At 40.1% G+C, this 26,272-nt stretch overlaps 3 protein-coding genes across 3 annotated transcripts in view; 2 read left to right on the top strand and 1 right to left on the bottom strand.

The window, feature by feature from the left end:
* LOC134218287 (protein prickle-like) overlaps positions 1-8,594 on the top strand; it is a 149,464-nt gene extending 140,870 nt beyond the window's left edge. Inside the window, 1 exon segment of the mRNA XM_062697221.1 lies at positions 7,629-8,594. Coding sequence (XP_062553205.1) covers positions 7,629-8,137 — 509 coding nt within the window. The 3' untranslated portion in view covers positions 8,138-8,594.
* Positions 8,595-21,972: 13,378 nt separating this feature from the next.
* LOC134214158 (electron transfer flavoprotein beta subunit lysine methyltransferase-like) overlaps positions 21,973-26,272 on the top strand; it is a 107,749-nt gene continuing 103,449 nt past the window's right edge. The window contains exon 1 of the mRNA XM_062693575.1: positions 21,973-22,112. The gene's annotated coding sequence lies outside the window, so the exon portion shown is untranslated. The remainder of the gene's footprint in view (positions 22,113-26,272) is intronic.
* Positions 22,152-23,473, bottom strand: LOC134214161 (growth arrest and DNA damage-inducible protein GADD45 alpha-like). Its single transcript, XM_062693579.1, has 2 exons — positions 22,884-23,473; positions 22,152-22,808 (listed from the first exon to the last, which is right to left on the bottom strand). Exons 1-2 carry the CDS (start codon positions 23,160-23,162, stop codon positions 22,614-22,616), a joined length of 474 nt encoding a protein of 157 aa, XP_062549563.1. The 5' UTR covers positions 23,163-23,473; the 3' UTR covers positions 22,152-22,613.

The following is a 26,272-nucleotide window of genomic DNA, read 5'->3' as shown; positions in this document are numbered from 1 at the left end:
CTAGGAAAGTGGCGCCAGTCTTATTTTGTCTCACTTCGAAGAGCCATAATAAAAAATATCACACATTATAATGATGGTATATGAACAATCTTATGACTGCTTCATTCTCGATAATTGTATTCTAATTGATAGGCATGATGAAGCTTTACTTTGCTACCGAAAAGTGAATCCTATAGCTGACCTATACCTAATTAGAACTTAATAATCACCGTAATTAAAAAAAACGATAAAGGTATAAAGCAACTTGTTGAAACAATTTAAAGTTTTTTTTTATGTCTTTATTAAGGAGACTTTCAGCCCAAGGCTGGCTCGTCTCCGCGTTTTTAAAGTTATAGGCAACCTTGACGAATAATTGATAATAGAATAAAATAAATTCCTTATCACTTTTACATGATATATCTTACAGTGAGTTTGACAGTGTTGACACAGCTTAAGAACATTGACGAAACAACGAAACAATTCATCTGGGGATGCTTTCAGGATTTCACCTGGGATTTTTTCTATTAATTCCTTCTGGTATTTTTCCTGAAATTCCTCCGGGAGCTCCTCCAAGAGTTCCTCCAGGAATCCCTCAAGGAACTTCACAGGAAATTTCTGGAGGATATTTGGCAGGAATTTCACGGGAAATGGGATTTCGAAAGTTCCACCAGTAGTTGCTTCGGGAATTTATTCAGGCTTTCTTTCAGGAATTCATTTAGGCTTTCTTTAGGAATTTATCTACAAATTCCTCCAGAAGGTTTCTCTGGGATTTCCTCCGGGAGGTTCTCAAAGAATTCTTCCAGGAGTTCCTCCTGGAATTCTTACGGAAGTTCAATTGGGAGTTCACCCGGGAGTTCTTACGAGAGTTGCTCCGGAAATCCCTCTAGGTTTTCCTCCGGAAATTCTTGCTGTAGTTCTTCAAGAGATTCTTCCAGAAGTTCCACCGGCAGTTCCTCCGAAAAATCCTCTGAGATTTTCTCCGGGAATTCCCCCGGAAATTCCTCCAAGAGTTCCTCCGGAAACTAATCTGGAAGTTCCTCCTCATAAACACCCGGAGGAGCTGCTGGTGAAACTCCTGGAAGAATTCTCGTAGAAACTGCCGGTAAATCTTCCGGAGGAATTCCCGAAGGAACTGCCATAGAAACTCCCGTAAGAACTCCCGGAGAAATTTCAAAAGGAGCTCCTAGAATAATTCCTATAGGACCTCCTGGAGGAATTCCCAGAAAAACTGTCGGAAGAACTTTATGAGGAATTTCCAGCTAAATTTCTGAAAAAAAGCCTAAATGAGGAGGAATTTGCAGAGGAACACCCGGATGAACTGCTGGTAACTCCTGGAGGAATTTGTGAAGAAACTCCCGGGAGAATTTTCAGAGCAACCACCGGAGAAAAAAAATCTTGGAGATTGAATTTATTGAACGGCTACTCAGTCTTGCACTTGTTACAAAATATTTTCCCCTTGAAAAAGACACAATCCCCGTGTCGAAACGTCGGGTAAATAAAAAACTCGTTGTAATAAGTGCAAGACTGAGTAGCCGTTTAATAAAATAAATTAAAACGTACAGTCGATCCATAATCAGTAATCTTGGAGAATTTGTATTATAGATCTCGTCTAGCTGAAACCTTTGTAGGGGTATGTAGCTGGATTATCATCATCATCATCATCATAGGATCTCCAGGAGAATGCCCTGAGGAGCTCCCAGAGAAATTCTCCGAGGAGCTTCTAGAGGATTTTCTATATAAATTCCCGAAGAAGCCTAAATGAATTCCAGAAAGAAAGCTTGAATGAATTCCTGGAGGAAATTCTGGAGAAATTCAGAGGAACTGCCAATAGAACTACCGGAATAATTCTCGGAGGAAATCCTGAAGGAATTCTTGGAGGAACTCCCGGTGGAACTTCTGGAAGACTTCCCGGAGGAATTTACGGAGAAACTCCAGGAGGATCTCCTAGCGGAAATCCTGAAGTTTCCACCGGAATTCTTTCAAGATCTCTTCGGTAATTAATCTAGGAATTCCTCCGAAAATTCCATTGATAATTTCATTTTCGGCATAATTTCTGTATAAATTGGATGGAATTGGTGAAACTGGAGAAATTCTTTGAAACAGCACGAAATAATTATCTGAAGAATTCCTACAGAATTTATGAAGGAGTTCGTGGAGGATTTCTTGGAGTAAATAATGGTGAATTTTTTGGATCAATTCCCGGCGAAATTTATAGTTGAATTCTTGAAGACATTGCCAAAGCAGTTGCTGGAGGCATTCCTAAAGAATCCCTGATAGAATGCCTGGAGCAATTGTTGAAGGAATTTCTAGAGAAAGCTTGCATTTTTTTTCTGCCTGTTTTATAATATTATTTCAGAGAGGATTTGTTTAGAAATTCAGATGTATGGTTCTAGTTTTCTAAAACTTATGGAAGAATGCAGGATTTTTATAATAATTGTTATAGCCGATTTTATATTTTTTCTGTTTACTAAGTAAATAATAATAATTTTCTCACTTCATTTTAAAATATCTGTTCAACAAATCATGCATTTTTAAATCCGTTATTGTTTTAATCATTACTTACTTGATACTTGATGGGCTACAGCTCTTCGATGAACCTACGCCGAATGGAGTATCCTTCTCCACTGGACTCGATCCTGGGCCAATCGCTTCCAGTCGCCCTGAACATTGCGCACCTTCAGGTCCTCTTCAACTGCAAAAAGCTATCGTGTACGCGGCCTTCCACGAAGCCTGCGGCCTCTTCCGAGTTCTCTACTAAATATTATCTTCGCTTGACGTTCTTCCGGCATACGAACAACGTGACCAGCCCACTCGTTTTAATCATTATTGTTGTTAAATAAACGCACAACGCAAACGTTGCATTGTGGGCGTGAATGCGTCACGTTCATTGGCGTTGAGTTGTAGTTAGGGTGGTCGGTATTGCCCTTTTTTCTAAAATACCGGTATTCGGTATTTGGTGGAGTCAATACCGGTAATACCGGTATAATACCGGTATTTGTGAAAATTTCAGAAATAGAATAAAAACTTTTGATTTGTATTTTTGGGGGAAAAGCAATATTTCTTGACAAACTTCAAAAATTAAAATCATTGCTAATGAGCTGAACAAAGTGAAACTTAAGTAGACATATCGTACTGAGCGTTTCATCTTCCACTCCGCATCGGATTTTGTTGGCAATATTGGCAGCTGATAAGAATGCCCTCTCTGGTTCAACCGAAGTTGGACAAATTGGTTCAACAGCGTTGAAAATCACGTCTTTTCCCTTTTCAGTTGTTCATTATCCGATGAAAAATCATCCATCGAGACAACTATTTCGTACCGTTCGTCAGGTGTGGTCGTTTTCACAGTTTCAGCGGTAGTATCGGCAAAGAAATCAACGCTTCAAGATCCTCCGTTTGCTTAATCAAAGTGGCTCTAGATGCCTTGAAGAAAGTGCTAAAAACGTTTCTGATCGATTGCTTTACAGCAGAATTATTTAAAAGCATCGAATAAGTTAGCAGCAATTTCTGTGGCTTGATTTGATAATTGCTACAAATAAATTGGATCTGGATCTCATAGAATCATTTGAGCATGGATAACACGCTGTCTCAGCTTGTCTCGGTTAAACTCCCTCAAATCCTGCTTCAGAAATGTAACACAGTGTTCCGCATCCATCGATTCTATTATTCTTCGCAGTCTTTTCCCGTAAACTTTTTGTCTAATCCCGTCGTGGGTCTGGAGAAGCAGCATGTGTCAAGATAATGTTATGCAATGTTTGATGAGTTTTAATTTCGCTTGTGCTGGAGCCTTCACACTTGGGTTAGGGACAAAAGGTCGAAAGACAAAAGGTCGAAAGGACAAAAGGTCGAAAGACAAAAGGTCGAAGGGACAAATGGTCGAAAAGGACAAAAGGTCGAAAGGACAAAACGTCGAACGGGACAAAAGGTCGAAAGGACAAAACGTCGAACAGGACAAAAGGTCGAAAGGACAAAACGTCGAACGGGACAAAAGGTCGAAAGGGACATAAGTTTGAAATTGACAAGAAACTGAAACGGAGAGAATCAATCTCGCACCAGAGTTGCCCTACACAGTTAGCAAAAACTCTGCTCTTTTGTTTTGTCAATTTTGAACAATTAAATTAAATTTATTCAATAAGTACCACTAATAGATGGATGTTTGAGTTTTCTTGTACTGTACTCCGGTGTATTTTCAATGCGCCTGCGTGGTATAGGACAACTCTGTCTCACGAAATACAAGCGTTATTCATTTGTTATTAACAATCTTTTTTATCTATTTCAGAGCTATCTAGATATTCATAATATTGTCGTAATTACTCCTTCTTAGAAAATTGCTCATTCTTCAACTTTGATTGATTAGATGAGTGCGTTATTTCTGATTAAAGTTAAATGCTTTTCACAAATTCCTTTGGAATACACCCAACTTGTTATCAGCTTGTTCTTGATAGACCTTTTGTCCTTTCGACTTTTTGTCCCGTTCGACCTTCTGTGCATTTCGACCTTTTGTCCTTTTGACCTTCTGTCCCTTTCGACGTTTTGCCTTTTCAACCTTTTGTCCTTTCGACCTTTTGTCTTTTCGACCTTTTGTCTTTCGACCTTTTGTGTGTTGTTGCACGGTGGATCTTTAGCTGATATATGTAGCTGAAAACTATTCAAGATTTAAACTGACAGCAAAATTTGAAATACCGAAAATACCGGTATTTTCGGTACTCAAAATTGGCCGGTAATACCGGTATTACCGGTTAGACCACCCTAGTTGTAGTACAAAAAGCTGACTTCAACGCCCAGTGCAACGCGCTATTGACGAATTTCGCGCCAACTCGACCAGCGGTTGGCAGCACCATCTCAGAATCGAATGAAACTTGGTGGTCATAAAGATATGGTATTTCTAAGCCACTCTGCATACTTAGTTTTTCGAAAATTGTCAAGAGTAACGTTTGATGAGGGCCTAATTTTTTTTCATTGATTTTAAAAAAATCGATGTAACTCTTAAACGACAAGACCAACAAAAAAGTGTTGTATGGCGGACTCCCGGAAGTTTTTTGGAAAAATATCCAAAAAATAATAAACCGATTTCTACACTGAAAAAAATTAGTTTTAAAAATAAAAATTAAAAAAAAACCTCATCTCAGAAATCGATGAAATTTTTTCTGCGAATAGGTATTTCAATTATCTAACTTTTCTGGGAATAATGTTCCTGTGACACATTTAAGGAAAAAAAGTTTTTCTAACAAAGCTTTTTCATGTCCATATTGAGTGAAAATTTATCAGCGTGTGTTATGCATACAGCGCCAAATATAGGTTCAGCAGCCTATCATCAACCAACGACATATTTTGGACGTATAAAAATTTGGTTAGGAAACAATTTTTATAACATTAATGTGGACCAACATTTGAAAAGGGCGTATATTTTCCTAGATTTCTTATATCAATGTTACAACAAATTACCAGATTTACAAAATTGTGATGTTTGATGGACTATTGCAAATTTGTCTGAACTGTAAAATCTGAAATATAAAAGAGCGTTTCGTTCACCGAGAAAATTAATCAATGAATGTAAAGATTAAAATTGGTTTAGCAAAAAAACTCATTAATTTGTAAATTTACTCGAACAATTTGAAGACATTTGGGTCTTCATCTGAGTTGGAACATTTTTAGCCAGGATTTTATTATGAGCGATTGGTATAAAATAATGAAACTTTTGTGTGCCAGTTATAGTTTTTACTTTTTTGAATAGTTAAGTGTTTTCTCATTCGAGATATAACAGAAATGTAATTTATAGAGATATTTTTGTCTGATTGTGTTACTGCCCATTCGTACAACTCCCAAGGAGTCTTAATAGTATTTCCATAATCTTTGGCAAGACTTGCTCGTTTTGCCATTCGTTTGAGAGAGCCACCAATAGCTTCGCAAGGGCCTTTTCCGTGCGATGTTGCAAAAAAGTGCCATTCTGCTCCTAAGCCATGTTTTGAATTGAAAGTACACATTAATTTCGTAACGCGACCCTCCTTCAAACTTTGTATATCAATCATTTTAAAATTGTGTATTGATTGTCACACTTATGTAATTCATGGATGCTCATTAAGGTAAGCAGAGTTTAGATTTAGTTAACAACTTCAGCAAAACCAAATTGTTAGTAGTGACCACGGCGTCCCATTCTAGCTGTCTGATGTCTGTGTTTTTGAGTGCACAAAATCTAACCCATTTTGCGGTACTTATCCTTATCCTTATTTGCTTCCAACTGGTTGCATTTAGAGGGAAATCCTGTTTCCTATTGAAGCATATTGTTTTGTATTGATAATTTCATTTATCGGACAATGGACTAAAAAAAAAGGCAAACATACTATTTTACATTAAAAAAATTTAAATAGTCTAGCTATTTTATTGGCACCTATTCTCAACCATCAAGTTGGAAGTTACTTCGATACAAAAAGTCAAAGAAAATATAAACCCTTTTCAAATGTTGGTCCACAAATATGTTAGATTATGCTAAATTGCTTCCTAAACAAATTTTTATACGTCCAAAATGTGTCGTTGGTTTATGATAGGCTGCTGAACCTATATTTGGCGCTGTAGGCATAAAACACGCTGATAAATTTTCACTCAATATGGACATGAAAAAAGTTTTTGTTAGAAAAACTTTTTTTCCTTAAATATGTCACAGGAACATTATTCCCAGAAAAGTTAGATAATTGAAATACCTATCTGCAGAAAAAATTTCATCGATTTCTGAGATGAGGTTTTTTGGTAATATCGATTTTAATTTTTAAAACTAACTTTTTTCACTGTAGAAATCGGTTTTTTACTTTTTGGATATTTTTCAAAAAAAAAAAACCTCAGGGAATTTCACGACAGTCCGCCATAAAACACTTTTTTTGTAGGTCTTGTCATTTTAGAGTTACATCGATGTCAAAAAAAATCAATGAAAAAAAGCTCTTATCAAATGTTAGTCTTGTCAACTTTTGAAAAACCAAGTGTGCAGAGTGGCTGAGAAATACCATATCTTTATGCCTGCCAAGTTTCATTCTATTCTGAGATGGTGCTGCCAGCCCCAAAGAAGAGTTGGCGCGAAATTCGTCATTGTGATACAGCTTTTACTGTTGGTTGTTGATTTGGTTTTAAAGTTTTTGGAACTTAGAAGGAAATATTGCCGAGCACTAATATTCATGTATTTTTATAAAAGTACTGAAAAAATAACAATTTAGAAGACCTATAAAAGTTGGCGCCCATGCTCTCATTGCCCCACCAAACGCTGCAAAATGAAAATCAAAGTAATAGAAATACATTAAAATGTATTGTTATAAACTATTCAATAAATTGTAAATTGAGTTTTTGCAATAGAATATACGGGTTGTTAAGTGTCGTAACTATACAAAATTTGAAATTTTATGCTTTACAGTGATTTTCGCACCATATGTCTGTCGCAAGTATAAGCTAAGCTAAGGAATTGTACGTTTTGTTGGATTTATTATCTATGATAATTATTCTGAAGATTTTTTAATATGTTAAGAATACTGTAAAGTAATGCAGCATGTGATTTTTAATAGGGGTCACCATCTCTTTTCTCCGGATCCGGAAACACTGGACAAAACAGAATTCATATCTATCGAACAGCACAAAGACACTCATTCTATCTCTTTTAATCTCATTTCCAGTAATTAAGAAAGAGGTCCGCTTCGAAGGTGACTTCCAGGACTCGCTGCCCCGCTCCAAGAGCTACTGCACCCGAACCGGGGGTACCCGGTCGCGAACGTCCAAATCGAAGCGCCGTTCCGCACATCACCATCAGCATCACCGGTCGTCCGGTGAGAGCAGCAGCTACGGTGGTGGCTACGATCGGCACCACTCGTCCGGTGGCGGCAGTAGCAGTAGCAGCAACAAACGATCCCCGCGGCGGAGACGTGCCCCCGAAGTGGAGTACATCGAGCACCACGAGGGCCACCACGGAGATGACGATTCCGACAGCCGGAGCGTGTGCTCGACCTGTTCGTCGAGTTCGTCCAGCGCCGACGACACCGTGTATGAGCTTCCGATGAGGCGCACCTACGGCGGAACTCGGATCCACTATATGCCAAACAATTCGCTTGCCTGCGCCCGCAAGCGGAAGCAACTGCAGAATAGCCATCCTTATGAGAAAGACAATAAGAACTGTATCATATCGTGAGAGAACGAGGAAGCGGAGCCGTTGTGTTTGTGAAATATTTAGGATTAGATTTTCTGTATATTTTGTCGACCGCCCCCCTCAGCAGTATTTCGTAGTTAGTGATACAACCAAAATGTGATTCGAAAAAATCACCGTTTGAATCAAAAACACAGATATTTAAAAGAAACAGATATTAATCAAAGGTTTGAATGTATTTTGACTATTGATTTTTTTTCGGGTTGAAATTGTAGATTTAGATGGATTGAATATTTAACTGAAAGTTTTTACTAAACAAGAAATACTCTGCGAGAAACGATGGAAACAGTGAGATTAGAGCGCGTATCGCATCGCATACGATTGCTCTCGATACCGATAGCAGAACCCTATCTAATGCTCATATCGTAAGTGTAAGAATATTTTTTATACATGTAGAGTTTGTTAGGATTAAAATTTTACCGAGAAGTTGAAAGAGGAACAATTGTGATTTTGTTGTGTAGATGACTAATATCACATCATATCTGTTTCGTATATGTTCGTTACATGTCAATCTTTTGGTGATTTTTCCGTTCAGTCGGAAATAGAAACTTCCAACTTTTGGAAGCTCGGCCAAGATTCCGTCCTTTCCAACGGCCTTGCGTTCTTCAGCTCTCGGATAACCTTTCTCACTTCGTCTAGGGAGGGTGGCTCTTGTCCATCATCCGCAATACTTATTCAGTTTGTGTTCTATTGCCCAAGTAACCAAAAGTTTCTTTAAGAGTACGTTTTCCGCTTTAGCAGCTCTGTGAAGCTGATTAAGCGAAAAATGTACTTTTAAAGGAACTTTGGGTTACTTGGGCGCTCCGCTTTTCCATTCAAGAATAACTGAAAATGACAGTCAGGGCAATGAGGTAATTGAAATCCGTGAAACCGGTTCTAAGCAAATCGGCCATAATAATGTTTAAAATGACAACTTTGTCTCGATATATCTCAGGCGTTTTTAGTCCAACTGTCATTATCATTTCCAGTTACAATCAGGACTTCGTTAGTGATAAACATTATAAATCCAAGCATTTGCCACTCAGAACCAGCCGGAATGTTCCGTTCCACACTTTATGCAACACTTACAAGACATATTATGTTGCTTGCAAGTCGTACCGCACTGCTTGCATCTTCCAAGAATCCATTCACAGGAGAATTTCATAAGAATTACTTCGGCAGTTCTTCCATGAATTCCTCCTGGATTTCCTCCAGGAACTATACCAAGAGATCTTAGAGAGTTTCTCTAGAAATTCCTATGCAGTTCCTCCAAGAATATCTTAGAATATTTTCTGAACTTCCGCCAGAAATGCCTCTTGTAGATCCGCCAAAGTTCCTCCAGAAACTGCTTATGGAGCTCTTGGAATGTCCTCTAGAGTTCCTCCAGCAATTCTTCCAAACAAGTCTGCTGGAGTTAACCAAGGAATCCCCGCTGAGGAGCCCACAGTGATTCCTCCTGGTGTTCTTCAACAAATATCTGATGAAATTCCTCCAAGGAATTCTTCACCTAGAGATTTTTGGAAGATCTTTCAGCAAATCTTCCTGGAACTTCTCCAGTGATTCCTTCTTTGGTTCCATCACATATTTCTCATCGAGACCATTCAGGAATGTCTCCTGAAGAAGCTCTCCTAGGAATCCATCCTGAAGTTCCACAAGCAAATTCTTTTTTGATCCTCCTGAAGTTGAATAAATTTTATAATTTATTTACTCAGAACGAATGGCAGTTACCAAATTATATTTATTCATTTTTTATTGCATACATTCATTCTGAATTCCCCAAGGAGTTCATTCTGAATACCCCCACGAATTCAATCTGAATTTCCCCAAGAATTTATTCTGAATTCCCCCAAGAATTCATTCTGAGTTTTCCCAGGAATTCATTCTAAATTCCTCCAGGAACTCATTCATCATTCCCTCAAACATTCATTCTGAATTCCCCCAAGAATTCATTCAGAATTCACCCAGGAATTCTTTCTGAATTACACCAGAATTCAGAATGAATTCTTGGGGGAATTCAGAATGAATTTTGGAGGAATTCAGAATGAATTCTTGGGGAAATTCAGAATGAGTTCTTGGGATAGTTCAGAATGAATTCCTGGGGGATCTCAGAATGAATTCCTAAGGGAGTTAGGAATGAATTCGTGAAAGAATCCAGGATAAATTCTAGAGGAATTCGTGTGTGTCATGAGGGTGAGCGGGGTATAAAATGCTATTTTTTGCGTTACGTAATCCATGGATCTCCTCTGCTGTGCGGTTTTCGTTCAGTGTCTGGAATGTTGTTTTCAGCTATATGGGCTCTCTTCTCGCCAGCGTTTGGAGGGGAGGCGCTGTAGCCAGTGTAATGAAACGTTTAGTTTCCCATACTAGTTTTCATACGAACTTGAACCGGCTTGTGGAAGACACTCGGAGCATGGGACGGAATCAAGTGAGCGTGGTGGAGATGGGTCGTTTTTTGAACCACCCTACTAATATTCTTTGTTTATTTTTATAAATATGACACCAATACTACTATACAGTATATGACAGTTTTTATTGTACCAATACTTTCAAAGTTTTGTTTTGGTACTCAACTCACCTTCACCTTAAGCAGGCTTGCAGGGCTGACACCAACCCCCTAAAGCCACAGAGGACCATTCGGCCTAAATTTTTGGTGGGCCATGGTAAACAATTTTGTTTAGAGTCCTTCGCTGGCACTCGGACGATGATCTGCTGCCCCTATCATGGGGAACAGACACTGTTGTGAGCTCGATCAAATTAACACCTCCGGAGATGAGCACCCCCGCCCCCCTTCTCTGTCAGTATACGGACACAATTCCCACCGGTTACCCGATCTTCCCTAAGGTTGCTAGAATCCCGACCGGCCTTACGGGAGGTAAGAATAGGACTTGCTGGGTAAGAGGCTAAGGACCGCGAGACGGTCCTCGATTTTGTCTGAAACAGTTACATACACGATATAATGAAGTGATAAGCGAAGAAGCGAGAACGAGAAGTGAGAAGTAAGAAATAAGAAGTGAGAAGGCAGAAGTAAAAAGTGAGAAATGAGGAGTGAGAAGTGCGAAATAAGAAGTGATTAGTGGCATTCCAAAAATTAGAAGTAAGAAGTTAGAAGTGAGAAATTCAAAGTGAGGAGTGAAAAGTGAGAAATGAAAGAAGTAAGGAAAAAGTTAGAAGTTAGAAGTGAAAAGTGATACGTGAGTAATGAGAAGTCAGAAGTGAGATATAAGAGTCTATAAGTGAGAAGTGAAAAGGGAAAAATGAAAAGTACGAAGTGAGATGTGTGAAGTGAGAAGTGAGAAATGAATAGTGAGAAGTGGAAATTTTAAAGTGAGCATGGTGAGAAATTTGAAGCAAGAAGTGAAAAATGATAAGTGAGACATGAGAAGTGAGAAATAAGGAGTGAGAAGTGAGAAGTGGAAATTGAGGAATAAAAAGTGCAAAGTTAGAAGCGAGAAACTCGGAGAAGTGAAAACTCTGAAAAGTAAGAAGGGAAACAATGATATGGAAATGCTAATATCATCTTCCAAACTTGGACGTACATGTTCATGATAGCATTAGAGGCGAAAGTATAGTATTGATAGTTCCGTTAGGATACGGCAGGCATGAAGAATGTTTTTATAGAAGTCGATTTGAAAGCAAGCGGAGGGCAATATTTGTGATGGCACATATCACACGACATATCAAGGGAAAGTTAAATATTAGAAGTAAAAGTACTAAGTGAGAAATGACAAGTCAGAAGTTGGATATTAGAAGGTATAAGCGAGAAGTGAAAAGTGAAAACTGAGAAGTATGGAGTGAAAAATTAGATGTGTGAAGTAAGAAATGAATAGTGAAAAGTTAAAATTGAGCATTCGAGATAAAAGATTAGTAGTGGAAAGTGAGAAATAAGAAGTGAGAGGTTAGAAGTGTGACATTTGTAGTGTGGAATAGTAGTAAGAAGTGAGATGTGCGAAGTGAAAAATGAGTAGTGAAAAGTGAAAAGTGAGAAGTGGGGATAGGGAAGTGAAAAGAGAAAATTAAGAAGTATGTAGTGAGAAATGAAGGGAGGGAGGTAAGAGAGTTGTGAGTAGGGAGCAGTTAGAGGTACGCCGCCGCGCCACGCCGCCGCCGCCGACAGTTTTTGGCACGCCGCCGCCACCGACATTTTTGCATCGGTGCGCCGTCGTTTAAAGTAAAGTAGTAGCAGAATTTTCAGAGGAAGTTCCGAAGATTCAGTGGAATTTACGTAGGATTTTCCTGATTGATCCCTACAACATCACATTGAAACTCCAGAGAATTTTTTCGCGAAGCTACCAGTGATTTTCTTGAAAACTTCGTGTGGAAATTGCGAAGAATTTCCCGTTGAAATGCAAAGAATTTCTTGTTGAAATTGAATTTATAAACGAAAAAGGATTGTTCGGCAGAAAGCCATTTGGCCGAAGACCGCTAGGCTGAAACTTTTTAAGCCGAATATATCATTTAACGGAATAGGGCATTTGGTAGAAGACTAAGTAGCCTAAAGTTATTTGGCCGAATATGTCATTTGATCGAATAGTGAGTTTGCCTGAAAATAACGGTTGGCCGAATATGCCCTTTGGCAGAAATGGTCGTTTGGCAGAAAGCGCTATTTGCCCGAAATAGACATTTGGCTGATAGTGTCGTTCGGATGAATAGGTCAGTTAGGTTATTCTAAAAACATTAACGAAAGTTTTTTTTGAATTTCGCCGGAAAAATCTCAGAAAAAATATTACAAGCTCTTTCCGTCTAAGACGAGTTTAGTACTTTCCATTTAATTCCACTACGTTTTGTTATATTAGCAGATACTTTTTTCGACCTCAACTGTGAGGTCGTCTTCAGTGTCTCGTACTTAACTCGACTCGACGAAATACGTATCTGCAAAGTTAACTAATTGTAGTGGAATTAAATGGAAAAAATGGAATTTCTTTAGTGCAATACCCTAGTCGTTAGATATCTGCAACATCCCAAGTAACATTTTAGGTTTATAACGCTCTTGAAGAACAAAATTTGCTCTAGGGGAGTTTTATAACAACAGGATACAACCAAAAAAGTTACTAGGGATGTTTACGTTTCTGTTAGCGAATGCCGTTCGATAACTGCAACCAATGCTAGACATCAAACGGTTGTTAGTCGACGTCAATGAAATGGAAGTGCACCTGATTGTGCAGTGAAATGCAGCTATCATCGAGTTTGACATCGTTTTGAGGTACAGCGGTCCGATAACTGAAAAACTTATGCAACTATCGAAGTGCAGGTAAAAAGCATTGCAGGTCATTGACTTGCAGTTATCGAACGCCTGCAGTACAAAGAATTTCTCTTAAAAATTCAATGAAATTCCTTCAAAATTCGGGGCAATTTTCCGTTGAAATCTAAATATTTCAATCTACATTTTGAACAACTTTCCGCGGGAATTCTAAAGAATTCCAGCGAAATTCTAGTGAAAATTTCAGAGAATTTCCTTTGCAAACTCCATAGATTCCCCCGCGGATATTCTGAAGAATTTTCTGTTTTAACGATGCATGGCGATGCCAAACTAGTCGTCTCAATTATTCTAGACTGACACACCGTTATCACACCCATCCTACTAGCCGCACTCTTGTACAATTATGAAGAATTTATTGTGGAAATTTCGCAAAAAATATTCAACAGGAACATTTTTCTGTACAAATTGAAATAATTTCTCATGTAATTCCCGGAGAATCTCCTGCTGAAGTTCCAAACAATTTTCTTTGGGATTTTCAAAGAGCGTCTGTTGGTAATTCCAAAAAAAATCTCGAAACTTCAAAGTAGTTCCCGTGGAAAATACAAAAATAATTTCCAAAACAATATTTTGGAAAAACTGGAAGTTCATAAAATTTTGCAGTCGAAATTCGAAAGATTCTTCCGAAAAAAAGCAAAAAAAAAATCTTAAAGAAACGTAATAAAAAAAATCGTCACGCCGATTCACGCTGCCGCCGCCGCCGGCTAAAATGGCTTACGGCGTAATGCCGAAAACGCCGCCGCCGCCGACCAAAATTCTGACCATTGCCGCCGCCGCAGAATGTCGGACCGGCGCACACCTCTAGGAGCAGTAAGAAGTGAAAATTTACAGCCTAAGATCAAGAAGTTAGAAACGTTTTTTCTGTTTCCTTCTTCTTACTTCTCACTACTCTGTGATCATTTCATACATCTCATTTCTCACTTCTCGCTGTTCACTATTCACTCTGAACATCTCACTTTTTTAAACTAATTTAAACTATTCGTCCAAACGACCCTTCAATACCGAGTAAGGGAGAATTCACCGTATATGCCAATGCCAGGATATAAGAATGATAGGTTTTTAAGTTATTAGGCGGACAATTAAGGAGCGCTTGAAATATCGTAATGTGGTTTCCACCTGCGGCTTACCCGTAAAAGTTATTTCAGCTTCACATTGCCAGACTGACAATTTTCCCAACCATAAGCCTCTTCCTATCGATTGTGATGAGCGTTCTTCCGTTCTAGCACAGTGTATCGATCTACCAACAGATCTACTGCATTCCGCATTCTACTCAACGCATTTCTAAAACTGTTAATTATTTGATGTCACTGGTGACGCGGGTTTCATAGATGACCAGTGGGTGTGATTCCTCTGAGTAGTACATCCAGTTTTTTTACACGGTTTGGTTTTAGTCGTTTAAGACCTTCAGCGTCAATGAAACAATGAGTTAACCCCACTAAAAAACTTACAAAAAATCAAAAAAAATCCAGGTGGTATTTAAAAAGCTGTGAAAGCTCGGGTTAACCGAGAATTTATGAAATCCAACAGCGTAAAAAAAACCTGGATGTATCTATCTGTGAACAAATACTACTTGTCAAGATTCGGCATCAACTGCTGAACATGGAGACCTAACTCATACATCAACTGTAAGCACGTTGAACGACACAGTGGCAATTTGCTAGGTTTCGGAATTGACATGAGGATCGATTTATACTCTAAATGTGACATGAGGATCGACATGAGGATATGACATACTTTTTGTTCGTAAGTGTTCCACTAGCACGAATTATGAATAACACTAGCACCAGGGCCGGATTTAACCGGAAGGGGGCCCCAGGGCCGACAGCTTGTGAGGGCCCCAAACTGTACAAAACATGTTGGTTTTGGTACATAATATTTGTAGGGGCCCGGGGTCACGTCCCCCACAAATTGAAAGTTTACAATGTTCTGAAAAATCATATGTGAATATGTACATTATGTGGAAGATAGTGATTTGAAAAATGTATTGGAGGTAACCACTTGCCTTATCGGAACCTAATGACACCAATCATTCAAATGAAGAGCAATACGGATGAGTACTTTTTGATAAGCATTCTAAAAAGGGCTTGTTAGAAGTTACCGAATTTAATCTGATAGATTTTCTCCTACAAGTTCTCCAACAAGTAGACTCATCGAAGAAACATTGTGTTCGAGAAAAACTCACTCCGCAATTCTAGTTGAATCCGAAAGATCTATCGGAAAGTTTGAGCTTGAGCTTGATTGACTGCTCGTAGTTGCTACTCCATTATGACCAGATCAGCTGTTCTTGCACAGGGAACCAACAGATGTTTGCTTGGGACTATAACATATCTTCAATGTATAAGTACTGGTGATCTCGTTTGTTAGGTCATACTAGCGCCTGCCACGTCAGAATGCAAGTCAATGTAGAGAAGGGGGAGGAAATGATAATGCAATCACTCGCCCACTGCAAGCCGAATATACCTTTGCACTTGCCACGAGTTCATGCGGAATTTGTTGTAATTTTTGGGTTAGGTTCGAGAAGCAGAGGTCCGTCTTGGTTAATGAGCTGCCAATGTGATAGATAGGAAAAGGCAACTGATGGAATTTCTAATTGGATGTAGGAAATGACCTCTAGAGTTCATTTCCAATTCTAGCACATTACTGTTAGAATACTCAAGTTGAAGGTATAGGAATAGTAATGGAAACGGTATGGAAATCCATTTGCTAGAACATGAGGAATATAGAGAAAGATACAAAGTAGAAGAATGGAACGGACCTGGGATTGAACCCACGACCTCATGCGTATGATACAGAAGCAGTAGCTTTCCAATAGATCTTTCGGGCTTGGTAGTCATATCACCGACAAACCGACGGGCCTCTCTGATTCCAAAATTGGCAAAAAATAATACAATCGTTTTACTCTGAGTGTAGTAACTCGTTCTGTCATTACTGACATTAACGTTCATTTGATAGAGAAAGTCAAGAAGAAGAAAAAGCTAAATGCGCGCAATTCACCAGCTGTTCGACGTCAACATTATATACACGTTAAAAACAATCTACACAGCGATGTAGATAAAAATAAACAAGTAATTAAAAATCTTTTTTGATACTTAAATCGACATTGAAGACTTTACGATCATTACACACATTTTCGAAAGTCGAATGTTTTTCATTTGGCGAAAGCATCCTGTCATAAAATTCTCTATATTTATAATATCGAATATTGATTATTATGTGGGAGCTGATGAAATAAATTAAAGAGTGCATGACCAAGTTTGCCCACACACTTGTGAGAGCTGTTGTGTAAACCATCGCACAGATGGAGCTAGGTAATGAAAGGAGAGTAATTGCCAAGAAATTAGAAGAACTGTATATGGGAAGGCACGTCGGTTTGTCGGTGTTCATATGACCAAGCCCGAAAGATCTATCGGAAAGTTTTCAGAAAAACTAATTTCTATTCGGTTTAACTAAACAATGGTCACTATTAAAAGAATCCCTCATGACTCCAAGAACTGACTTCAAGTAAACTTGAAGAGCATACGCTGTATCACGAGAAGTGTTCTTGCAGCTGCCCAATAGTTGTGATTCAGCTGCAGAAAACCTAAAATGAATAATTACTACGTAAATTATGAACCTGAAATACCGATTCGTAATGTGCATTCCGAACATTTTGACAGATTGCAAAATATGCTTTTATTCAAAGGTAACTACGATGCGGAGATAACAACAGTTCATAACACAGTATCTGTCATGTTCGAATCACCCCTTTCCAGATTTATGGCTAGCGTAAAAAGCTGGATAGAACTGGGTGGTGCGAATAAAATCGATTTGGTTGTCAAACTGAAGCAAAATTTTCTATTGTGCTGGAGCCAAACATTGGAGATTGTGGTTATGTTCGTTTCAGATCTTATATTGATAAGCATTGTTATTATTTGGGGAAAAATAAAAGTTAACTTAGGTTGAGTTTTATATTCTTTGTAACAAATATTTTCACATTATATTTCTAGTGGAAATTAGTAGGAACGCAACTAAAAAGCACTCGTTACGAAATTCCACGAGATCCAGCAGCTGTTTGGAGTAGGAGTGTATGTAAACCATCGTAAAGTCATGTAGAGACTCGCGCATTTGTGCGCCCTTATGCAGCATGGAAAGAAAAAAATCGAAGAGCGGGAATTTTTTTTTGTTTATGGGAGTGATTTCAAAATATCCCTCTACTCCAGCGATTCTCAACCTTTTTCTTGAGAGGTACCCTTTCGAACTTTTGTATTAATTGAGGTACCCCCTCTTGAAAGTAGGCTTCCAAGCCTCTTGAAAGATTAATTCCGAGCCCTTTGAAGGGAGACTTCCGAGCCTCTTGTACGGACCTTCTGAATCTCTTGAAAGTAGGCTTCCGCGCTTCTTGGCTTTGCATATTGAAAGGACGCTTTAAAGCCTCTTGAAAGTACCCTTTCGAGCCTCTTTGAAGGTAGAATTTCGAACTTCTTGAAAAGAGGGTTCCGATTTTCTTGAAAAGAGTTTTCCGAGCCTTCTGAAAGGAACCTTTCGAGCCGCTTGAAAGGAGTTTTCCGAGTTTTTTGAAAGGATGCTTTCGAGCCTCTTAAAAGGAGGTTTACGAGTAGGCGTTTTTTGAAAGTAGGCGTCTGAGCATTTTGTGAAGAGCTTTCTGAGTATTTTGAAAAGAACCTTCCGGATATCTTGAAAGGAGCCTTTTGAGCTTTTTGAAAGAAGGCTTCCTAACCTCTTGAAAGAAGGCTTTCAGGCCTCTTAATACGAGGCTTCCGGGCTTCTTGAAAGCAGGCTTCCGAGCGTCTTGGCTTCAGAACCTCCTATAGAGAGGCTTCCTAGACTCTTGAAAAGAGCTTTCCGAGCCTTTTGAAAGGAATCTTCCGAGTCTCTTTGAAGAAGGTTTACGACCCTCTTAAAAGAAGGCTTCCCAGCCCCTTAAAAGTTGGTGTTCGGGTCTCTTGAAAGCAGGCTTCCGGGCCGCTTGAAAGAAGGCTTCCAGGCCTCTTGAAAGTAGAGATGGGCAAAACGGATCACTTTGATGAACGGATCAGATCTGGGTCATTCATTCTAATGATCCGGATCTTTCAACCGGATCGGATCCTTAGAACAAAACGTAAGGAGAATGCAAAAAAAGTGAAACCTTCGTCATTCTGGCTCACAGTTTTAAACCGTTCTGACAATAACTTTACCCTTTCTTGTTTACAAGCGTATGGATTACAAAGAATGAACTTTTTATTTTATTATTTCCTTACGAATCATTCAGTCACTTTAGAGATCCGGATCGTTTGACCGGATCCGGATCTGAACGCCCATCTCTACTTAAAAGAAGACTTCCAGGCCTCTTGAAAGAAGACTTCCAGGCCTCTTGAAAGAGGCTTCCAGGCCTCTTGAAAGGAGGCTTCCAGGCCTCTTGAAAGAAGGCTTCCAGGCCTCTTGAAAGGAGGCTTCCAGGCCTCTTGAAAGGAGGCTTCCAGGCCTCTTGAAAGGAGGCTTCCAGGCCTCTTGAAAGGAGGCTTCCAGGCCTCTTGAAAGGAGGCTTCCAGGCCTCTTGAAAGGAGGCTTCCAGGCCTCTTGAAAGGAGGCTTCCAGGCCTCTTGAAAGGAGGCTTCCAGGCCTCTTGAAAGGAGGCTTCCAGGCCTCTTGAAAGGAGGCTTCCAGGCCTCTTGAAAGGAGGCTTCCAGGCCTCTTGAAAGGAGGCTTCCAGGCCTCTTGAAAGGAGGCTTCCAGGCCTCTTGAAAGGAGGCTTCCAGGCCTCTTGAAAGGAGGCTTCCAGGCCTCTTGAAAGGAGGCTTCCAGGCCTCTTGAAAGGAGGCTTCCAGGCCTCTTGAAAGGAGGCTTCCAGGCCTCTTGAAAGGAGGCTTCCAGGCCTCTTGAAAGGAGGCTTCCAGGCCTCTTGAAAGGAGGCTTCCAGGCCTCTTGAAAGGAGGCTTCCAGGCCTCTTGAAGGAGGCTTCCAGGCCTCTTGAAAGGAGGCTTCCAGGCCCCTTGAAAGGAGGCTTCCAGGCCTCTTGAAATGAGGCTTCCAGGCCTCTTGAAAGGAGGCTTCCAGGCCTCTTGGAAGGAGGCTTCCAGGCCTTTGATAGGAGGCTGCCAGGTCTCTTGAAAGGAGGCTTCCAGGCCTCTTGAAAGGAGGCTTCCAGGCCTCTTGAAAGGAGGCTTCCAGGCCTCTTGAAAGGAGGCTTCCAGGCCTCTTGAAGGTGGCTTCCAGGCCTCTTGAAAGGAGGATTCGAGGCCTCTTGAAAGGAGGCGTCCAGGCCTCTTGAAAAGAGGCTTCCAGGCCTCTTGAAAGGAGGCTTCCAGGCCTCTTGAAAGGAGGCTTCCAGGCCTCTTGAATGGAGGCTTCCAGGCCTCTTGAAAGGAGGCTTCCAGGCCTCTTGAAAAGAGGCTTCCAGGCCTCTTGAAAGGAGGCTACCAGGCCTCTTGAAAGGAGGCTTCCAGGCCTCTTGAAAGGAGGCTTCCAGGCCTCTTGAAAGGAGGCTTCCAGGCCTCTTGAAAGGAGGCTTCCAGGCCTCTTGAAAGGAGGCTTCCAGGCCTCTTGAAAGGAGGCTTCCAGGCCTCTTGAAAGGAGGCTTCCAGGTCTCTTGAAAGGAGGCTTCCAGGCCTCTTGAAAGGAGGCTTCCAGGCCTCTTGAAAGGGGGCTTCCAGGCCTCTTGAAAGGAGGCTTCCAGGCCTCTTGAAAGGAGGCTTCCAGGCCTCTTGAAAGGAGGCTTCCAGGCCTCTTGAAAGGAGGCTTCCAGGCCTCTTGAAAGGAGGCTTCCAGGCCTCTTGAAAGGAGGCTTCCAGGCCTCTTGAAAGGAGGCTTCCAGGCCTCTTGACTTCCAGGGCCTCTTGAAAGGAGGCTTCCAGGCATCTTGAAAGGAGGCTTCCAGGCCTCTTGAAAGGAGGCTTCCAGGCCTCTTGAAAGGAGGTTTCCAGGCCTCTTGAAAGGAGGCTTCCAGGCCTCTTGAAAGGAGGCTTCCAGGCCTCTTGAAAGGAGGCTTCCAGGCCTCTTGAAAGGAGGCTTCCAGGCCTCTTGAAAGGAGGCTTCCAGGCCTTTGGAAAGGAGGCTTCCAGGCCTCTTGAAAGGAGGCTTCCAGGCCTCTTGAAAGGAGGCTTCCAGGCCTCTTGAAAGGAGGCTTCCAGGCCTCTTGAAAGGAGGCTTCCAGGCCTCTTGAAAGGAGGCTTCCAGGCCTCTTGAAAGGAGGCTTCCAGGCCTCTTGAAAGGAGGCTTCCAGGCCTCTTGAAAGGAGGCTTCCAGGCCTCTTGAAAGGAGGCTTCCAGGCCTCTTGAAAGGAGGCTTCCAGGCCTCTTGAAAGGAGGCTTCCAGGCCTCTTGAAAGGAGGCTTCCAGGCCTCTTGAAAGGAGGCTTCCAGGCCTCTTGAAAGGAGGCTTCCAGGCCTCTTGAAAGGAGGCTTCCAGGCCTCTCTTGAAAGGAGGTTTCCAAGCTTCCGAACCATTTGAAAAAAGGCTTCTGAACAACTTGAAAGGAGTCCTCCGAGCTTCTTGTAAGGACAACGAGGCCTTCGAGCTGCTTGGATTTCTTATCTGTGCTGGTTGTGGAGAACAGGATTCTATTGCATGTACAAAACAAAGTTTTGAAATAAAAAAAATACACTATTATCAAAACTTGATCAATAAATTTTGATTGAAATTGTAATTCGTCCGCCATTGCGAATTTTTGTTCGTGGTACCCCCTAGGGTCAGCGAAGGTACCCCCAGGGGTACATATTCAGATTTCTTGTTATCGTGCCACATTGCATAGTTCGACAAGCCATGAAGCAAAGATAAACTTGCTTTTGGAAAATTTTGATGTCATGTCCATCAAACTAATTAATTTATTACGAAGCGCAGAGAATTCACTATTTAAGCACTTACCCAAGCTAATTCAGCAAAATGTAGTAGTCAATTACTGTTCTGATGTTGGTTTTCCATTATAGCACCCAAATGAGTGCTATAATGAATATTATGCAACTAAGAGGTGAGCCAGCCTAGAGCTGAAAGCCTCGAAAATAAAGACAATAATAATAATAATATTATGCAACTCATTTGAGTTGCATAATGTTCATTAAAGCACTCATTTCGTTGGTATGGAAAAGTAGGCGGTTTTATCACTCAAAGACGAACTGTAAACCAGATATTATGATCAGGAATTGCAAAAAAAATATTTGTTCATGGTAATAGATGTGTCTATCTAGTTCGGTATTCTGCACAAAACATCGTGTTTCGATAGCAAATGAATGACCGATGTAAGAATAGCAGTATCTGCTTTCTGTCAAAAGATACGTGGGGGCCCACAACCGAACCACCTCCTCTATATGCCAAAATTTTATATAGATTTTGCAAAATTTTTATACAGAACTGTATTTAAATCTGCCATCCACTTGTTGGGTGCGGTTTTACTTGGTGCGTGTATATTTTTCCTAGGTGAAATGCATATCTTATGTTATTGAACATGAACATCACTTTACTATCAATAATTTCACAATTCGCTGTTCTCAAAAAATATTCTCTAGCTTATTTATAGCACATATCAAGGACACCAACCAAAAAATTTTCATATCAGCCAGTCTACCACAAACCAATCATCAACGAACGAACTGGAGGCGATGTAGTTAGAAATTTACCACAGGGTCGCTTTTCTTCCGACTGACACTGACATTCAACGCTAGATTTGATATGTGATTAAAATTCAGTCAAAATTACTTTTGTTTGTTTCTGTAAATATCCATCAACAGTGGTATATGCATAACAAGTTCCCCTCAAGGTAGGATATGTGATAACTATGTGGAATAATTTCAAAATATTTCATCAGTTTTCATTGTTCTTCATTTATTATAACTTCAGTACGGTAAATCGCACCATAATATTTGATTAGAATTGAATAAGAAGACTAACTAAATTCATTACTGTGGTAGTAAAATACATAGGTGATAGTAGTAAATCACTGACTACGTTCTCAAGATACTGCCGTCTGATTAAGCCTTATCAATCACTAATTGCGGCTATGAATATCGCACGTCCATGTGCCTATCTAACATAACACTAGATTACGGCATCCCATCGAATCATCGTCATAATAATATACACTGGATACCAGATGCCATCGCATTGCCGACACTCGACAATCATTTACACTCTACTTAGGTAACACACTTTTTTCCCCTGTTATCACGAGCATTCGAAGTGCTTCCCTTTCACAGTTTCACATTTGCGAAAAATGCTTATCATCGTTTCAATAGAGCAGAGTTCATCTGTCACGTTGCGTTCACTTCTCCGGTAATTTGATAACAGGTTTTATTGGTTCATCCCAGTACAGCTCGCAGTGGTCAATCAGCAGGTTTTCGCTGCGGGAGAATTCCTCCCCTGTTTGTTTGCTAAGGGCCTGGGGTTTGCTAACCAAAGCGCAACTGGCCAGTTCCGAGGAGTCTAATAACCGACTGAGTCTTTCCGCATTGTCTACCTGTTGAATAAAGAGAAAGAAAATAAGTTAATTTAATATGTTCTGGAATTTGATTCAGTGGTTTGTGGAGCTTACCTTAATAATGTAAATATCGTTCTCGAAGCAGAAAGCTTCCAATAGAACTTCCTGCATGTGAGCCGCACTGTCATGATGCTTCGGTGGGGCCATGAAGCAGAACAGAAAATTGTTGGGGTTTTCCGCGAGACTGCGGATGGCATTGGCGATTCCCACTACGACTCGTTTATCTGAGCGAGCCTTCACCAGCGTCGATCGGACATTCTGTCCGATTCCGACCGTTTTGAATCCAGCCTTGCTGGTCATTTTGTTGCATTCCGTTGCTTTAGCAATTACCATTTTGGTTTTTCCGTAGTAAGATCCGTGATGGAACTTAGCCAGGTTGTTTAACTATAGAGACGATAGCACCTTAGATGAGGTGTCGCGATTTTTAAAGTGTGCACTTTAGATTTTTTTTTGCAGACAGAAAACTTGCTGGGTAAACTTTCCTTTTTCACCAAGTTCAAACGATTAAGCGACGTTGTGAAATAACTTCTATATGGAGGAGTTTTTGTTTCAGCTTCGCGCGCGTTCGGTTGCTCACTGGTCGACTGTCTCCTACTGAATAGCGGACGCTTGGTTCACGCGTCGGGTAGTTATACTTATAACCGAGCTCTCCTCCACGCCCCCAAGTGAGCCCCTCGCTAGCAGAAGCCAGACACCGCAGACAGGCGCCGTGGTGCGTCGTTAATAGCTATCGCACCCTACACGATGTTTCACGTTAGGACTTGGTTAGTTGCGGAAAGGAAAATTGGGGTGGAAATTCATTCATTCGGAGAAGCGACGCCATTGACGTCGCAACAAGTGCGCGTCGCGTGTTCATTTCATTACTTTGTGAGAGACGTTCGGTATCATGCGGTTCCGTTGATTACATATGAAAGCGTCAGAATTGCATGCATAAGGTGGATTTGTAAAGCACTTCAGCGACGGCGGTGTCACCTGAATACAAGTCACCTAATAACAGCGTGGCGTCTGCGATACGGCGAACAGTGAGTGTCTTTTTACAGCGGCACGCATGATTCGGCGCATCTTCTGTCTGGAGGCCAATCAAGGGAGGCGTGCGTCCGACTTAGCGAAAAGGATGACGAAATTGGCTATCAATCGGATTTCAATTTTCCTCCCTGGGGTTCCAATCTTATCGAAAGTTGTTTCAATATCGCCTTTTTACAGAAAATTATTTTATATTTAGTTGAAATCGGACAATTTAAAAATACCCAGAGTGGCTATATTCACCCGATTTCAACTAAATATGGAACACACATTCCCTATCCCAAAAAGACCTTTTTTTATGCCAAACCAGCAATAAGGAATCCCATATAATCATATTAGATACCTATAGAAATAAGTGCGCAGTGTATTCTTCAAATGGCATGTTTTTAACAAATGAACGGCAGCCAAATTCCCTATAATGAAAATGGCACATCAAACAATTACATCTATATTCAGTATTAAATTTATCAGTTGGCATATTATGTTCTAACTTAAAATCATTTCGTTAGATGACAATGTGGTTTATTTGCTTACCTTGCAACTTTGTGTCTTATCTCCAGATGGCGATAACAGCAAGATAGCCTAATCGAACACAAGGGAGGGAATGTGATTCTCATGACAGGTCGTCTGCGTGATAGTTAACTCCTGATAAGTTGATCAATAGCCTTATCATTAGCCTTTGAACTGAACTACTACGCAAAATAATATTTTAGATAGAAGAATCACGACTGTCTGGAGAATATTTATATTCAACATCACAAGTCATAGCCCAATATGCTCTCCTTAAGCCTTCTCCATGTTTTAATTCATATTAACTAAAATACCGAATCATTTGAACATGCAGATTTGAACATGAATATGCAAGATTTACAAAACTAGCTACATATCATATTGATATCCTATTCTCAAAATAACTAGTTTTTTTAATAACTTTCTTACACATTTTACTATTTAGTTTGAAAAAATGAGTCTGGTGCGAATCGCACGGGCAAAACGACACATTTGCATAAAAAACGGCGAACGCATGGTTATTTGTTTATCCTAACGGTTTGAACAAATCTCTACGAGTGATTTGAGGAAACCTCAATTAGTTGATATTTAATGAAAATCAAGGGATTTTTTATTAACTTTGCTACAAAAAAATTCCTCAGCTGAAATATCAGTAGAAATCAAATGTATTCGTGTTGCAACGTTTTATGAACGAATTTTCCAAACGACTCATCTGATTTTGTAAACAAAGGTTCAAAAATAGGTTTATCGAATCTAACACCAGAGAGGTTCTTTGGATTTATTTCCAAATTATTCCATGAAAGCGCACCAGAAGCTCAGAAACGACGCGTTCCAACGGTTTAGGGTTATTTCACCGGAAGCCATTTCACAAAATAGTTGAGCAGCGAGATGTAATAGGTGAGAAGCGAGATGTTATAGGTGAGGAATGATAAGTGAGAAGCGGGTAGTAAGAAAAACGAAGCGAAAGGTGAGAATGAAAAAAGAACAAGGAAGAAGAAAGAAGGAAGACGGAAAAATGAAATGAAGAAATAGTAAAGAAGAAAGATGAAAGGAGAAGAAAGAGAAAGAAAGAACGTAGAGAAAAGGAGAAATAAATATAGAGGAAGAAGTAGAAAGGAGAAAGAGGAGAGAAAGAATGAATAAGGAAGAAGGAAGACGGAAGAATGAGAAAGAAAGAGAGAGGAAGGAAGAAGGGAGAAGGAAGAAAGGATAAAGAAGAAGGAAGAAGAAGCAAAGAAGAAGGAAATATGAAAGAGGAAGAAGGAAGATGGAAGGTGGGAAAAGGAAGAAGTAGGAAGGAAGATGAAAGAAGAAAGATGGAAGAAGGTAGAAAGGGGAATGAATGAAAAGAAAGAAGGAAGGTGGGAGTAGGAAGATTGAAAGGAAAAAGGAAAAAGGAAGGGGGAAAAGAAAGAAGGAACTTGGGAGAATGACAAAGAAAAGGGAAGAAGAAAGAAAAAGGAAAGAATAATGAAGAATGAAGAAAGAAGAAAGAAAAAAAGAGATAATGAGGAAAGAAGAGGGAAGGAAGTAGAAGGAAGTAAGAAAAGGGAAGGAAGAAGAGGGAAGGAGGAAGAGGGAAGGAAGAAGAGGGAAGAAGGAAGAAGGAAGATGAAAAAAGTAAGAAGAAGTAAGATGTAAGAATGAAAAAGTAAAAAGGGAGGAGGAAGTAAGAAGAAAGATGAAGAAAAAGGAATAAGGACGAAAGAAGAAGGAAGAAGTAAGTTGGATGAAGAAAAAAGAAAGTAGGAGGAAGGGATAAGGAAGAATGAAGAAGGAAGAATGGAGAAGGAAGAATGAAGAAGGAAGAATGAAGAAGGAAGAATGTAGAAGGAAGAATGAAGAAGGAAGATGGAAAATGGAAGATGGAAACAAAAGAAGTAGGAAGTAGGCGATATGGAAGAAAATAT

The sequence above is a fragment of the Armigeres subalbatus genome, chromosome 2 (genome assembly GCF_024139115.2).
Source record: "Armigeres subalbatus isolate Guangzhou_Male chromosome 2, GZ_Asu_2, whole genome shotgun sequence".
Taxonomy (NCBI): Eukaryota; Metazoa; Arthropoda; class Insecta; order Diptera; family Culicidae; genus Armigeres; species Armigeres subalbatus.
Note: the sequence above shows the minus strand (reverse complement) of the source record. Positions and strands in the feature narration are given on the sequence as shown.